General features: G+C 39.6%; 1 protein-coding gene across 5 annotated transcripts in view; it reads left to right on the top strand.

Annotated features, from left to right (window-relative positions):
- LOC145987630 (L-fucose kinase-like) overlaps window positions 1-16,492 on the top strand; it is a 49,789-nt gene that overhangs the window by 17,102 nt on the left and 16,195 nt on the right. For all 5 annotated transcript variants that reach the window (XM_083122059.1, XM_083122057.1, XM_083122058.1 and 2 more), the window contains 7 exons: window positions 2,528-2,834; window positions 4,076-4,604; window positions 7,071-7,255; window positions 8,245-8,559; window positions 11,944-12,159; window positions 14,197-14,346; window positions 15,241-15,459. In XM_083122059.1, coding sequence (XP_082978185.1) covers window positions 2,528-2,834; window positions 4,076-4,604; window positions 7,071-7,255; window positions 8,245-8,559; window positions 11,944-12,159; window positions 14,197-14,346; window positions 15,241-15,459 — 1,921 coding nt within the window. The remainder of the gene's footprint in view (window positions 1-2,527; window positions 2,835-4,075; window positions 4,605-7,070; window positions 7,256-8,244; window positions 8,560-11,943; window positions 12,160-14,196; window positions 14,347-15,240; window positions 15,460-16,492) is intronic.

The following is a 16,492-nucleotide window of genomic DNA, read 5'->3' on the forward strand; positions in this document are numbered from 1 at the left end:
TATCCAAATGTGTTGAGTGTCAGTTTCCAGAAAGCCCCACACTACATTGGCTAACTGACTGAACTCCACCCTGGTCCGAATTAACCTAAATTCGTCGGTTCCTGCACAGTGTCTGGTTAAGAAACATACATAAAGACGATATATACATATATTTAATTACTACTATACAAATACACGATGGACTAAACAATATACACGAAGTACTGTGAATTCGGCTGTAGAATGTGTGTCTACAGTGCACTTGTAACCACGCGTAAGTATCACGGTTCTTTTCACGAGGTCTTTCTTCATACGACTCTTGGTGACAACTGATCGCCAATGCCTAAGCAGAGAGCATGGACGTTCCTAAATTTCATTTGGTGGTGTAAGTTCCCGTTCTCAAAGTCTGTGGGAGGTTCCGCACTTTTTACTCCCACACACTTCACACATGTCTAACTCGCACATAATATAAAATCACTTACACTTGATGAATATACACAAAAGTAAAAACAATATAAAAAACACTAATTATACACATCGTTCACTGAACAAATTGAATTTGGTCCTATTCTTGAACATGGCTTTAGAAACCCTTTAAAGAATACATTTATTGCAGGTATGTAATTATTTAATACCTACATAATGATACAGAAATAACAGTTATCTCTTAGCTAAGTTTCTACATAATTTTGCAAAATATTTATTATGTTTTGCAGCAGTAGGTTCAATTTATTCTTGTCTACACAAATCCAACACTTTTAAAACAAATACCCATGCTTATATAAAGAAGTAAAGTATAGAGTTTTGGGGGTGTTACTCAAGCAGCGGCATGCTCCAGGGGGGGGGGGCTTGATTGGGGGAAAGAAACCCTTTGCCCAGTAGTACTAAACAAGAGAACATCAAAGGCAGGAAAACGTAGCAAGATGAGGACAACTGCTAAAAAACTATTTGGTCTAGGAATTAATTCGTGCGCCTGGACAAGAGATGGCGTAACGAGCGTATCGTCCCACAGTTCCGTGTAGCCACACATGCGTTGAAAACTCCTGTCAGCGCGCATCGTTCGTAGTATAGGGTAGTTGATTGACGCGTCAACAACAGCATTTTGTAGTCAACTGAACATGGCGCAGTTCGTGCCAGATAAAGTGTTTTTGCAGGGTGTTCTGCTTCATTACTTTAACATGCAGAAAAGTGCTACCGAAAGTCATCGTATTTTGGTGGAAGTGTATGGTGACCATGCGCTAGCTGAGCGAATGTGTCAGAAGTGGTTTGCACGGTTTAGAAGTGGTGATTTCGGCCTGGAAGACCAAGAGCGACCTTGACAGCCAAAAAAATTTGAAGACGAAGAATTGAGAGCATTACTCGATCAGGATTCGTGTCAAACGCAGGAAGAACTTGCAGAAGCATTAGGCGTTGATCAAACAACAGTTTCCAAACGCCTCAAAGCCATGGGAATGATTCAAAAGATGTCACATTGGGTTCCACATGAATTGAAAGACGGAGACGTTGAAAGACGAAAAACCATTTGCAAATTGCTGCTTCAAAGACAGAAAAGAAAGGGGTTTTTGCATCGCATTGTTACTGGCGATGAGAAGTGGATCCATTACGAGAACCCAAAACGAAAAAAGGCCTGGGTGCAGCCAGGTGAACCAGGTCCATCACAACCGAAACGAGATATTCACTGTGCAAAGGTTATGCTGTGCATATGGTGGGATATGAAAGGTGTGGTGTACTATGAGCTGCTGCAACCGGGTGAAACTATTAATGGAGAACGTTATCGACGACGATTAATGCGTTTGAAGCAAGCTCTGGCCAGGAAACTACCAAAATGGGAGAACAGACATGATAAACTTATTTTTCAACATGATAACGCTCGCCCATATGTCGCAAAACTGGTCAAAACCTATTTAGAAAATGTCGGATGGGAAGTTTTACCCCACCTGCCGTATTCACCAGACGTTGCTCCTTCAGACTACTACTTGTTCGATTGCATGAATAACGATTTGATTGGACAGCGGTTCACTTCTTCAGAAGATATCGAAACATGGGTCTCTGACTGGATCGCTTCAAAGGATGAGTACTTCTTTCGCCACGGAATCCGTAACTTGCCTGACAGATGGGCAAAAGTGGTGGCTCGCGCTGGACAATATTTTTCTTAAGGTATTTATGTATTTTGTGTTTGAACTACAGCTTCAATGTGTGCGTAACAACTGCATGAATTAATTCCTAGACCAAATATATGTACGCCCCCCCCCCTTCGAAAATCCTTGGCACGCCACTGTTCCCAAGGTCACCCTTGTTTGAGGCCTCTTTGAAGCTGGGCAGTCGTCCAGCTCTTAAGCTTGACCTAGACTTTTGATCTTGCCACCAAATTTTCCGAGTTTCAGTTTTAGCCTGTACATTGGTGTTTGTGATCGTTACTTCATCAGTTTTATGTAAGCATCACTCATCCCCATTGTCACAATTAGCCAAGAGTGGCAAAAAATCAACACTAAACAATAAAAATACAAAGAAAATGTCTTTGTAATTGTTCTCCTTTGATTCTTTTCAGGGAAATAGTGTGGAAGCACTTGAACAAATTCAGAATGCGGTCTCTCCTTCTGTCATCCATCCACTTCACCTATCTCTCGGATGATGTTCCTTTACGAGAAACCCTCTTGCCTGTCTTAACCAAACTGCCTTCTGGCCATCATACCTTGTCCAAACCTTTGACCACATGCATCAACACTTTGATCAAGTGCCCTCTGGAAATAAGCGGAAGCGGACACGTCGTCTGCAACAGTAAATTGTTCGGCTCAGGACGTGTGAAGTTAGGTGATAATGCCTTCCTTAGTGGTGTCATCTGTGATGTTACACAGGCAAGTAACAATAAGTTTGCACATACAATGTTGCAAGTTCCAGAAACTGACATGCAACCAACAAAATGAGTTTGTACTACTTTCTGTTGTTAATTGGGCTGATTAAGCTAACTAGGATTCAACCATACTGACCCGGTAACATAGTGGATCGGGCTCCACTTTAACCCGATTAGCCTTTCTGTGCATAAAGTTAACTTTTAAAAACAAATTCAAATTATGACCCAGTATTGATGCTGATGCCTTTGACAGTTCATGGTCAATGTTATAATAATTTAATATTATTTAGAATAATTGTAAGTGTGCAAAAATAAGTGATAGGACAGAATAATAGGTGCTGTGTTACTATTGACTAATGTAAGCATATTGGTTTATTGATAACCATGCCAATCATTTCTATTTGTATAAATAGCGTGTAATTTTCTTCAAAATTCTTCCATTTTTGGTATTTTTTTCGTAAATATCAAGGTATAATCCATTTTGTTAACTGGAAATGCTAGAAAAGTGAGAAGTGAAAAAGTCAGGAAATTTAGTAAAAACAAAACGTCAGGAAAAATTTTATTGGTCATGTCATGCTTAGAGAATGGAAGCAGATTTAAGTTTTTCTTGAATGTCCTTCTTGATGGAAAATATTCCACACAAAAATGTTTTTAAATATGTTTATTTTGCAGAATATTGAATAAATTTGTTTCGACTGCATAACATTTGCAGATGAATACTTAACATTTACGTGCTAGCATATTAAACCATTATACAATTATATGGAAACCTGTTTTAGAATTATCTGGAGAACGTAGAAAAGTCTGAGAATTAACACTGTACATCCATTATCTATAGGAATTATTCTAATTAAACAAACTATTATTGCTTGCTTAACCACATTCAATACATGATTAAGTAAATGTCTAAACACAGTATGCATTTTCTTTCTTTTTTCCTAAGGAAGAATCTATTACAGACGCCTTTAGTGAATTCCGTAGAGTAAATAATATTTTTCAGATATATTATGGAGTGAACAGTGGTGTTATTGTTATGAATTTCTTGTTCGTATTTTTGTTTTGTGATTTCACAATGCTTGTTCAATGTGTTTATTTCCTTAAAGTGGTTCCAAATAATATCCTTGGGTGGCAACCAGGTGACAATTTCCCCCTTGCCCTATAGACCAGTGCACCCATGAAATAAAATATTATATTGTACATTATTCCATTAATTTTCTTAATTCAGCTTTTGCTTTATTCTTCCAGGTGAAAACATTTAACATTTCTTCAAACATTGCTGTGGTGGGCTTCCCGGTTTTAGAACCTGACAAACACACCGACCAGTCAGGAAATTCTTGTGGCGCATGTCTAATCAATGTCATGTTCGGCATTAGCGATCGTTTGAAACTTCCATACACATCCCCCGACTCTACAATCTTTAATATCCCGTGGAGTTCATACTTTGACAAAACAGGAATCACAGCAATGGATATTTGGGAAGAAAATTTACGTGATGATAAGTGCCTCTACAATGCTAAGCTTTTCCCAGTTACCAACGAGGTGACGGACGTGAGGAACCTCTTATGGCTGCAAGAATGTGATAAGAGCCGATACGAAGTGTGGAGAACCGGCAGAAGGATAAGTTTGCAGGAAATAATGGGAATATTGGATTACGGAGCGGTGTTTGAGTGCAGGAGGAGGGTGTACCAGGATGTAACGCTTCATAGTGTTAGCGAGCGTGGCACACCACCTGATGGAACAGTTTTCATGCCGTACTTCAAATGTGCATTTGGAGGTGGGTGTGAGAGTCATACTGGGTCTTTTTTCTTTCCATCTTTTGAATATACAGGGTGGCGAGGAGCCAACTGACACATTTCAAAAGGTCATAAATAACATATGCAAACAGCGAAATATAAATGAAACTGCCTATAAATAAGTCTGCACTAGACAGATGGCCTCTGTTTGCATCAATGCTGTTGCAAGTGTGTCTGGAAGTTGCCATACACGTGCCTCCATAAGTCCTCATCAATATCCTCAACTTGGTCAACAATGGCTTGTTTTAGTTTTTAGTACTCATGATACATTTCTTCAAATTTTTTCACCCAAACCAATATGGAATTCCGAGATGGTATGTGTTCATGTCGACCAACATTGAACTGTCGTCTAAAGACACGCTGCACTCCTGTCACAGACTTTGTTTCTTAATAACTATGAACAGAGGTAACACATTATTGCAACACTCCTCTTCTGTACTGTTCCCCGTCCCGCCAACAACGACAAGCTATCGTGCCGGCGCAGTATTGCAAATTGAAATGTGTCAGTCGGCTCCATGCCACCCTGTATAAGAACTGAAAGGTTAACACTCTTGCCTTTGGTGCGAATGGTCCCAGGTTCAATACCCAATGCGAGATAAAACATTATTGTGAGGACAGTGGAGAAGCTTCAGTACAGAGTGCCACAAAACAGTATCAATGGTACTAGACCACATGTCACCCTGTGAGAAGCTACTTGACAGGCGCTTGCTCTCAAACCATTCAGATTTCATTTTAAAATGTAGGTCTAGTCTCGATTAGCCTATAGCAGCATAAAGTGAAGTAGAAACAAACTAGTGAAGAAACCAGTTGTTAATCCATTGCTGGTTACCACACATTTACAGGGTAAGCTGGAGAATATTAGAATTACGAGTAGACGTGATCATTGGAGGTAGCAAGAGAATGTTCGGGAACCATTGATTTAAATAATCTTAAAAATATTAGAGCATGGTGTAACTATCTATCAGTGTTCTGCATTCAAGTTCTCATCATTGCTTGTGCTGTTGTGTTTCTACTTTCATTTTATCATTCATATTAATCTTTCAGATTAACATACAGTAATAGAAAGCCATCTCAAGTAACTGAAATGTAAATACATGCTACCAGCATTGTAGTGGGATCCTAAAATGTGAGGTACAGGAATCTGTCAAATATTTTTTAATCCTGCTCCTGACTTGGGAAAATGCTTACCTGATTTTTAAGATCTCAAACATGTGGGAAATTTCAAACGATGATGTATTAAAGCTACTTAATTGGCATTTTTTTTTTTTCTTTTCAAACTGGCAGTTTAAAACCAGAAATTCCAAAATAACTACCCATGGAGTAGAGCCTCAGTGGTCTAGTTGATACGGTGTCTGACTCCCATGCAGGAGACCCAGGGTGAGAGATCTAAGTTCGGAATTTTTCCAGCCTCAAATCAATGGGTATCTGGGGCCAACCGTGGTGGATAAAGGCAGCCAGAGCATGGTGCTGATCACACCACCTCCAAAATGGCAGAGATTGAGAATATATGAGGCCCTATCCCCACATTCCCTAAATGTGCCTTCATGGCATGCTGCTGTATGCACGAGGAACTTTACCTTTAACTTACCCTGGAGAAATAGAGTGTAGAATTCCAGGTTTTCACATTGTTGTTAAATCTTGAACATTTGCTGTTGTGGTTGGGAAATACCAAATGTTCCCTGTCTTAAAAGTCAGGTTTGTTATTATTTTCCATCCTGATCAAAAATTTTCAATCTTGTACACTGCTAATGCTTTGCATTGTTTAATACCATATTTTAATCTGTTTTAAGCAGTTGGCTGTAACAATTTCGCAATGTTAATTATAATTAAAGAAAATTGGGTTTTTCCCCTGCTTGATGGAGGTTAGGCTGGGAAATTCCCAAGTGATACACGGCTGCTTGCGTTTGCTGCAGATTTCATAGGGTGCTTGGAAACAGCAGTTTTCATCAAAGAACCACATAAGGTACATTTTCCTAGAACTGTTGACCTATGCAAGGAACTGTAGCCGTGCACAGTGCCAGATCGCCTTGACATATCTCTTATTGTTTCAGTCGCATGTGCTTTCATAGTGGAACAATTTTCCACCGAATGAAACTGCCATTGCATTTGGCAAAAAAGACGCAGCTAGGAAAACACATGTGATTGAAGCAACAGGAGATGCATCAAGGTCATTCGGCATAGTGCTGAGCCGCAGTTGCCTGCATCGACAGTTCTAGGAAAACGTACCTTAAAGGAGAAATAATGCATGGAATTACAGATTTTTAGAGTGACGGAAAATTTTGAACATTTCCCATCCTGTACATTTGGATTGTTTTTATTTACCATGGCAACCAAAAATTTCCCATCCTGCACACCACTACAGCTTTGCATTGTTTAACTCCACAATTTATGTGTTTTCATAAGTTATCTGTAACAGTTTCTTATGATTGTTTATTATTTAATTAAAGAAAATTGGGCTGTTCCCCTGCTTGATGCGTTGGATTCTACGGCTGGGAAATTCCCAAGCGGTGATGCTGCGAGGCTGCTTGCGTGTGCTGCAGATCTCATGGGCTGCATGGCAGAGACCCAGGGCAACCTTCGCAGTGGCCCTGCATCCAATCCTGCCTGGGCAAGGGCTTTTTACTTGCTGGAGGTAAGGCAGATTTTTACTTCTAAGTTATGTGTGAAATTGTGCTCATAGGCTTAATAAATTAGCTGTACCAAGACTTCATTCTGAAGAATTAGAATGAAATATTCATGAATATATTGTATGATTACATTAACAGCCTTTGAAACACTTCTTCTGCCATACCTAACTAGAGCTAAAAACTCAATATTACCACCTTATGCCATCACATTTAGCATAATGTTGGTTTTTCATTATTGCTCTTATTGGTGTTGTTATTGTTACACACATATATATCTCATAATGATATTTTCTTTGTTGATACCCTGATATAAAGTGAAATCATTCTATATTCAGAATTTTTCAAGGAAATAAAATAAAAAAATAAATTTGCAATATGAACAAGGCTATAATCAGGTGATATTTAGAGAATTTCTTAATTGTATTCTCCCCCCTCTCTCATTGTCTTGTCCCTCTCCCTCCTTCAATCTCTCCCTTCCTCCCTCTCACGTCATAAAAATCCACTTGAATACTAAGGACTTACAATTCAATTTTTATATTGCATAAAAGTCTGCCCCATCATTCATTTAATGCAAATGTACAGTTGCAAGTTTTATGAAACTATTTAAGTCCACTCCTAGAGCCCTGGTGGTCTGGTCGATAGAGTGCCTCACTGCCACGTGGGAGACCCTGGTTCGTTTCCTGAGGTGGGTGATGTACGGTCGTAATTGTAATTTTTCTGGCCTTGTCCCTCATAAAGCAGCTCTAGGGCTCACCTAGCCTGAAGAGGGGGGGGGGGGTAAATGTGGCTGGAGCATGGCGCTGATCACATCACCTCCAGAATGGCTGGAATTTAGAATGTGTTGGGCCCTAATCCCACATCCCCTAAATGTGCCATGAACGAACACAGAAAACTTTACCGTTTTACCTTTTACCTTATCCATTTAAGTCAGCTATGTTCTATGATAGATAGACAAACAGTAACCGTGCGTCAATAACTTTGTTTACTTGGGCAGAATGTTTCCCTTGTGGAAGGAGTCGTGGCCCTCAAGACTGAAAGACAGAACTGGTTGGCCCGAAGAGACAGGCTGGTGAGGGCAGCTAGGCACTACGAGAAAGCAGCGCACATCCTTATTCGCCAGACTGTGATGTCGGCAAGATCTCAGATTCGGACTAAAGTAATCAAAGAAAACATTCCGGCAATCGGCAAGTGGGTGACGGCTAGATGTCCTGCGAGAGTTGATCTCCAAGGAGGTTGGAGTGACACGCCTCCGATATGCTACGAACAAGGTGGTTCAGTGGTCAATGTGGCTATACTTGTAGATGGAGAGGTAAGTTTCTCTTAACTTCTACCTGTACAGCTCCATGCAAAGTCACCAGTGTTTCAAAGGCTACAGAGGTCATTGCATTGTTACACTGAGACATTTTCTATGCAGGTGAAAGGACACTTCTAGCTCAGTAGCACAGTTGGTAGACCAATGGCATGGTATGCCAGAATCCCAGGGTCAAGTTCCGGTCAAATCTGTATTTCTTTCACCTTATTTCTTTCGAGTTCCTTTTGATTTTTATGCTTCATGCTGGTCTAAAGCTGTCTTTAACTATGTTGCATGTTTCATTAATGACAATGAAAAATGACAGAAGAGACTAGAGGATTTAAGATTAAATCTTATATCACAAGCATCTTTTAATTTAAAAGTCAACTGAAAGACAAAAAGTGAAAGGAAATAAACTTTCACACTAGAAATAGCTTTGAAGGAAATAAACTTTCACACTAGAAATAAATTTGAAGGAAATAAACTCACTAGAAATAGATTTGAAGGAAATAAACTTTCACACTAGAAATAGCTTTGAAGGAAATAAACTTTCACACTAGAAATAGATTTGAAGGAAATAAACTTTCACACTAGAAATAGATTTGAAGGAAATAAACTTTCACACTAGAAATACATTTGAAAAAAATAAACTTTCACACTAGAAATACATTTGAAGGAAATAAACTTTCACACTAGAAATAGATTTGAATCAGTCAGTGGAGACATTTTCAAGTACTCAGAACAATTCCTGTGACTTTAAAAATACAGGGTGTTTCGTAAGTTCGTTTACAACGCTTGGGAGGTGATTGTACGAGTGAAAATAAGGTGGAAAGTTCATGTAACGAAATTCCGGAAACTGCTTTGTTGCCGAGTTATTGACATTTGAAAACGTGGGAAAATGATTTTCCAAAGTGAATAATGGCAAAACGGGTGGAGAGAAGTCGTCGGTGTTGGGCGGTCCACTAAGAAATTGGGTACACTCTTGTCAAAAAATCACGTGGCAATGTTGTGCAATGTCGGCGCAAAGGATTCCCCAAAGGACGCGAACGAAGATGTTGACGGGAGTGGGGTGTGTGTGCGTTCTGCGTGAGCTGGTATCGACGAAAATTGGCATGTGTTGAATGGCACTAAAAAACAAAGAAAATTTCCTGAGCGAAGGGCACCATGACGTAAAAACGAAAAAATGAACTGTCATAGGTTGCATACCCTGAAGGGCACACAGTATGCTTAATGGAGATGTGAAGGGAACCTCATCACAGACGGTTTTCAAAGTGTCCACCATGTACTTCCAACCAGAGGCGACAACGGCGAATCAAGGATTGTCTAATGCGACCATACAACCCCGGCGTTTCCGCTATCGATGCTGCTGGTACATTGATACGGGCAACGAGGTCCTCGGCTGACACGACAGGTGTTTCATAAACGAGGCGTTTCGTCTCTCCCCAGAGGAAGAAATCCAGGAGCATAATATCAGGCGATCAAGGTGGCCATGGCACAGGCCCTTCCCTGCCAATGCACTGGTTGTGGAATAAGGTATTGAGAAAATGGCGCACATTCCGATCGAAATGTGGGGGTGCACCGTCATGTTGAAACCACAGTCTTTGTCTCAGTGCCAAGGGCACGTCCTCTAGTAGTTCAGGCAAAACCTCACTGAGAAATGCTTGATAAGTGGGTCCACATAGGCGAACAGGGAGAATGTACGGTCCAATCAAATGGTCATGCAGTATCCCGCACCACACATTCACTGCAAATCTGTGCTGCTGATGTGCCACTAGCAGTGCATGTGGATTTTCATGTTCCCACACATAACTGTTTTTACTATTGAACACACCAGTTTTCGTGAAGATAGCCTCATCAGTCCATAGTACAGTATTCTGAAAATTGGGAATAGTTTCAATTTGATGAACAAACCATTGGCAAAAGTCCTCACGTGGGCCAAAGTCCAGAGGTAAAAGATCTTGCACTTTCTTCAATTTGTACGGGTGCATCCCGTCTTCTGCCAGAACTTGCCACACATTCACATGGGAGGTGTTTCGTTCGTGGGCTAGTGCGCGTGTACTGGTGCCTGGATGATCCACCACTGCAGTTAGCACATCTTCCACAAACCGTAGTGTTCGCACACTTCGCGGTCGTCCAACTTCTCGACGAGGTGGCAACACTGATCCTGTTTCCCGAAGTCGAGTGTCTACAGTTTGAAATAAGGTGTGCGATGGTAACACCCTATTTGGAAAATGTGCCCCATACAGACACCTTGCAGCATGGCTATTACCTCCAGCCTCCCCATAAATCAGATGCATGTCCGCCAGCTCTTGGGATGTGTATGCAGCCATCCCTTACACCGGGCTACAAGTGTTTATGGTCGTTAACACTAGTACACTTAACAGAACACGATGGGCTGTGGCTAAGAATTAACACGTAACACTGTTAGGTCAAATGTTTGCCCAACACTACTGTCCAAGAACCTCACGACTTTCCATTCAACAGTGAATGTTTAACAACCTGCTGCTGGCACAGCACCTGAAGCACGAATGGCACAGACACGTGCGCTCCTTCATGAGGAAACCTACACTGTTAGCGCCCCTAGCGGGAAATGTGGTACTTAACGTCAGATCACACGGACACCCATCTGCCCTTCAGGGTATGCAACCTATGACAGTTCATTTTTTTTCGTTTTTATGTCATGGTGCCCTTCGCTCAGGAAATTTTCTTTGTTTTTTAGTGCCATTCAACACATGCCAATTTTCGTCGATACCAGCTCACGCAGAACGCACACCCACCCCACTCCCGTCAACATCTTCGTTCGCGTCCTTTGGGGAATCCCTTGCGCCGACATTGCACAACATTGCCGCGTGATTTTTTGACAAGAGCGTACCCAAGCGACTTCTCTCCACCCGTTTTGCCATTATTCAATTCGGAAAATCATTTTCCCACGTTTTCAAACATCAATAACTCGGCAACAAAGCAGTTTCCGGAATTTCGTTACATGAACTTTCCACCTTATTTTCACTCGTACAATCACCTCCCAAGCATTGTAAACGAACTTACGAAACACCCTGTATAATCAATATAACACAATATTAAATATGCCATGTATGTGACAAATGTAATGTAAATCATCAAAAATTTTCAATTTTTTTGTGATATGTTTAGCAATATATGCGTGCATAAACATGTCAATTTTTTCAAAATAAATCATGTAACAGACAAATTTTACATTATATCATGACTTGTGAAAAAAAAATATTTAGTGAATTATTTTATCCCCTGATAGCCACTTGCTGGCAACAGTGTTTTTTTCAGTGTTATCATGAAAGTTCCTAACTTTCAGTAATAAGTTTAGATTATAATTTTTACACACTTTTCAGAGAGAACTACTTCTATCTACCTTTTTTAAACAAACAGAAACCTATTGGTTGCCGTGCAAGACGAATTAATGAGCCTGTTGCCATACTGAAGTTAGGAGACGGTGAATACCAAATGCAAGTGCGCATTGAGAAACTGGAAGATGTGAAGGACTATTGCAATCCTATGGCACTGGGGGCTTTGCTCAAAACGGCTCTTCTGTGTGCTGGAATTCTTTCATTGGATGGATTACCACTTGAAGAGCAACTGTTAGAGGTATATGTACACTATTTTTCTTAAGAATTATTTTACACTTTGTATGTGGCTTGTGTCTAAAAGTCTGTACACTATTTGGTTTCGAATTCCAGCCTGGACACAAGTGTTATTTGTGAGTGAACCCTTCACAAATTTCATCATATTGCCGGCTGAATGCTGTTTTGTCGTATCTCGAATTTTCATTGGAGTTAGGTTGATGAACTTATCATGTTCCTTACAGGTTAATGCATCATGTTTCGAAGCCATGTATGTGTCGGGTGCTGTGAATTATCAACATTCAGTGGCGTCTCATCCCTTGGGGCTTCTGGGGCTTATCCCCTAAAGAAAAACGGACGTATTCACATAATTATCAATCACCATAACGCATAACTATCACACAGTCTTTTAAAAGGCGATTTTTACCCACGTAAATTCATCGTCTGTTGCAATGGATACGACAGCGCTCCTAGCGGCATTGTTGTCAATTATCGTTTTCCGGGGCACGTCACAAAGGAAGGCGTGGCCTACACCCACCTACGCTACAGTGAAGGTCACATGCTAGCAGAGAGAGGAGGGGAGAGTGCAATGGATTTGAGTGCTGATTTGGGGCTAGCTCCGTTGCGTCTCGTCGATCTCGCGTGTTGTTCTGTAGTGTTTTGGTGGCTTTCATTCGCTATGTTTGAGTGAGTTTGGCAGGGTTGATGTTCGAACACAAATTGATGAAGGACATAGGCTGTCAATTACAAGACACAATGAATTTGTCCGGAAAAATAGGCATTTATTAAATAGAATTATCGATTGCTTAAAATTCTGTGGTCGACATGAACTTGCTCTACGAGGACATAAAGAAAGAGAACAATCTTTAAATAGAGGCATCTTTCCAGATTTATTATCCCTTCATAGAAGAGAGAAAACTAAAGAGGGAACTTTGTGTTCTTTATTGTAGTGAAGAGTTGAAAAACGTAAACTCTATCAGTAGATTGCATTCATTTTTTTATTTAAAATTATTTAGAGGGTACCTTTTCAGAAACAGTAAAAATGACAAACATAGTTTTAATAACTCCAGTGGCAACAGCTGAATCTGAACGATGTTTCAGCACATTGAAGCGTATTAAAACCTGCTTAAGAAATGCAATGGGACAAGACAGACCAAATGCCTTGGCACTTGCTTACAATAGAGATAGAATACTTTTCAAACAAAGAAGGCTTCAACGAAAAAGTAATAACAAAATTTGCTGAGCAGAAGAACAGGAGTCAACGTTCGTAGAAAGGTATGTTTCACAACAATACCTGTTTCTTTTGTAATCATGTGAATTGTCATTATATTTTAAATTATTTAAAAAATAAGCCCCGGCCGAATTTGAGGCCACGAGACGCCACTGTCAACATTAATAAAATGTTTGCCCAAATCTTGTAGTATATTCAAAATACATGTACGTCAAACTTTAATCAGATCTTCTGCAAAGTCATTTCAGATGGACATACAACAATATAGTATTCAGCCGGCAGTATCATCACTCGTCCTCATCTTGATGATCTGCCAAAAGTGTTAGAAATGCATAGTAAAATAATGCGAATCGATCAATAAGCAAATGCTGCACCCATTGCTTCCCAGATGTTCCTGTAAGATTTTGTAAACAGTTTCAGTCGTCAATCATTTAAAATGATTTTGTGAGTGTTTTGTTTAATGTTGACACCTCATATGGGCATAAACTGCAGTAGGTTCAACCAGATTTAAATTCAGCATCCAGTGAGTTGAACAGATTTAAAGAAAAAAAGAAGTTTTGACAAGAACAGGATTTGGTTTTAATCTGGGTAGCCACTCCCCCCCTTTTTTTTCTAAATCCTCTCCATGTTTTTGAAAATCCTCAGTCCTATATTGAACAACCAAACAAAAAACTAAGTAGCACACAGAACTGAAAGAGTGAGCAAAATAACAGATGGCAGCATGTGTTATTTACGTTACTTATGAAACAACCCTCGTACAACAGAGAAAACTCTATGTAAGATGTGTAGTCTTCTTCATTTTGACTAACTTCAGTTTTGTTTGGCTTGCAGCATTACGGAAGTGGCATAGAGCTTGAATCATGGTCGCGTCTGCCACAAGGCTCTGGATTAGGTACAAGCAGCATTCTTGCAGGGGCTGTCATCGCTGCATTGTGGACTTTAGCCGGTGTAACATACGACAAGAGATCGCTAATTCATGCAGTAAGTTGTCAAATAATTTGTGTACTAGATATTTGTATTCTATATTAGCTCATGCGTAAAAGAAGGTCAAGTTGTATCTGAATAACTGATATGCATAAAACCTACATGTAAATACTTACATATAGGGAGTGACCTTCTGGTAAGATACCCAAAAGTCAAGCTCATTTCCACATAGCACACCCTGGTAACGTTGCAGGCCGATGAGGCCTGGACCCACAGCCAGGATAATCCTTGGTGATGTTGTGTTGTCTTATGTTTGTCCTTGTGTGAGCTGAGTGTCCCGTTACAGCCTCAGATTTTGATAGGTAATGAGATTTTGTCCTCAGAAACAGTTAGTTTTAGTCTTCTAAGTAATGATTGAATGAATTCAGTAAGGAATATTTTTAATATGAATCTTATTTTCTTGTTAGAGGCCTCTTCTTAATTTTTTTTTAGTTAAGGATCTTATTCCAATATTGCAAAATGGGCAAAATATTTCATGTGCTGATCAAAATCAATCATTCAATCAATATTTGATCTATCCATGGGTTCAGTTTATGAATTTCCATTATATCGGGTTAAAATATTATGTGATAAATGGCTAAAGTTTTATCGAGATTTGCTATGTAAATTTTATCCAGGATTGTGCCAGTATTTTGGCAGTCTTTTGCCATGGGTTTCTTACCCTCAATGTAGACTCACCCAGGGCAGGGTTGGGAACGCACCCCATCTTCTTTTCAGTTCAGCTGTAGCAGGTTGTTTGTTACCATTATGTAGTCTGTGACAAAGTTTTAACCTGCATCTCATGTAGAGTTGTGCCCAAATGTACTGAAAACTATTAATTTAGCCTAATTCTACTGGAAAACTAATTCGCCTGGAGTTGAAGGTTTTTTTTTTAAAGATTTTTATCTGCAGGTGCTGTGTTTAGAACAGATGCTAACCACTGGGGGAGGTTGGCAGGACCAGGTGGGAGGAATCATGGGGGGCGTCAACCGAGGGTACTCCTTTGCCTCCCAGCAAGTGGCAGTGGACATGGAGCATATTCCTTTGAACTCCAGGTTCCTTGATGCATTAAACTCTCGCCTTGTTCTACTCTACACGGGCAAGGTTCGCCTGGCAAGGAATTTGCTGCAGGTTAGTGTCATCGATCTAAGATTTGTGTATTTTTACATAATTCTCTGATAGGGACACATGTATTTCGTTTTTGACAAACATAAAGTGTGAGATCCACTGGAGTTTCTGCAAGGCTTGAGGTACATTTTCCTGCAATATTCGTCCTCGCCTTGTAATCAAGGGGTCCTGGGTTCGATACCCGGTGGAGGCACATGGTGGTTCGGATTCCACTTTAAACTGTAGGTCCAATCCCAATTAGCCTTACTGTGCATAAAGTGGACTTAAAACATCAATTCAACAACATTCCTGCAATATTGTGTCATTGTGTCACAAAATTCATAATCAGATGCAAAATGTGAAATAAACTCATAAACACAAAATTTAGTGCTTGCTTTAGTGCTTGCTTAACAATCATGCATATATACACAAAATGTGGAATAACACATTGTAATGTTAATTTTTCATGTTTTTGGAAGGTGTGAGGTGCATTTTGCTACCATGTTTTGTCACGAAATGATGCAAAATGAACTGCAAAAAATTCTTAAACATGAAATTTAGTGTTTATTTTTTGACGCGACACTTTCTGAAGGCTGAATTATTTTGCGAGTTATACAAATCACAGAAATTGATTAATTCTGATGTAAATACTTGAGAAGCAAAAATGGACTCATTTACACAGAAATCAACTCAGTACTCTGATAACTTTATAAATGTGCTATTAGAAGTGAAATGTTAATTTTGTGTAATAAGTATAGTTTTTAAATCAAATTTAGGTTTTTACTGTTTTAACACCAAAATAAATGCCGTTTTATATTCCACTTTTGATACCGAAATATGCAAAGTTTTTGTACCGAAGTCTTGATCTTTTATTCACCGTAAATATGTGGTTTTACCGATCAACTTGTAATCTTTGAACAAAATGTAGGATGGATGAATTTAACAATGTTTTAAAACAAAAATATCTCCTGTTGGTATAGTAACTTTTAGTTATTTGCTTTCTCTTTTTTGACATAGGTGAAAGTTATAAATGTCCTATTAGAATTAGAATATCTAA

The sequence above is a fragment of the Lepisma saccharinum genome, chromosome 5 (genome assembly GCF_977018435.1).
Source record: "Lepisma saccharinum chromosome 5, izLepSacc3.1, whole genome shotgun sequence".
NCBI lineage: Eukaryota > Metazoa > Arthropoda > Insecta > Zygentoma > Lepismatidae > Lepisma > Lepisma saccharinum.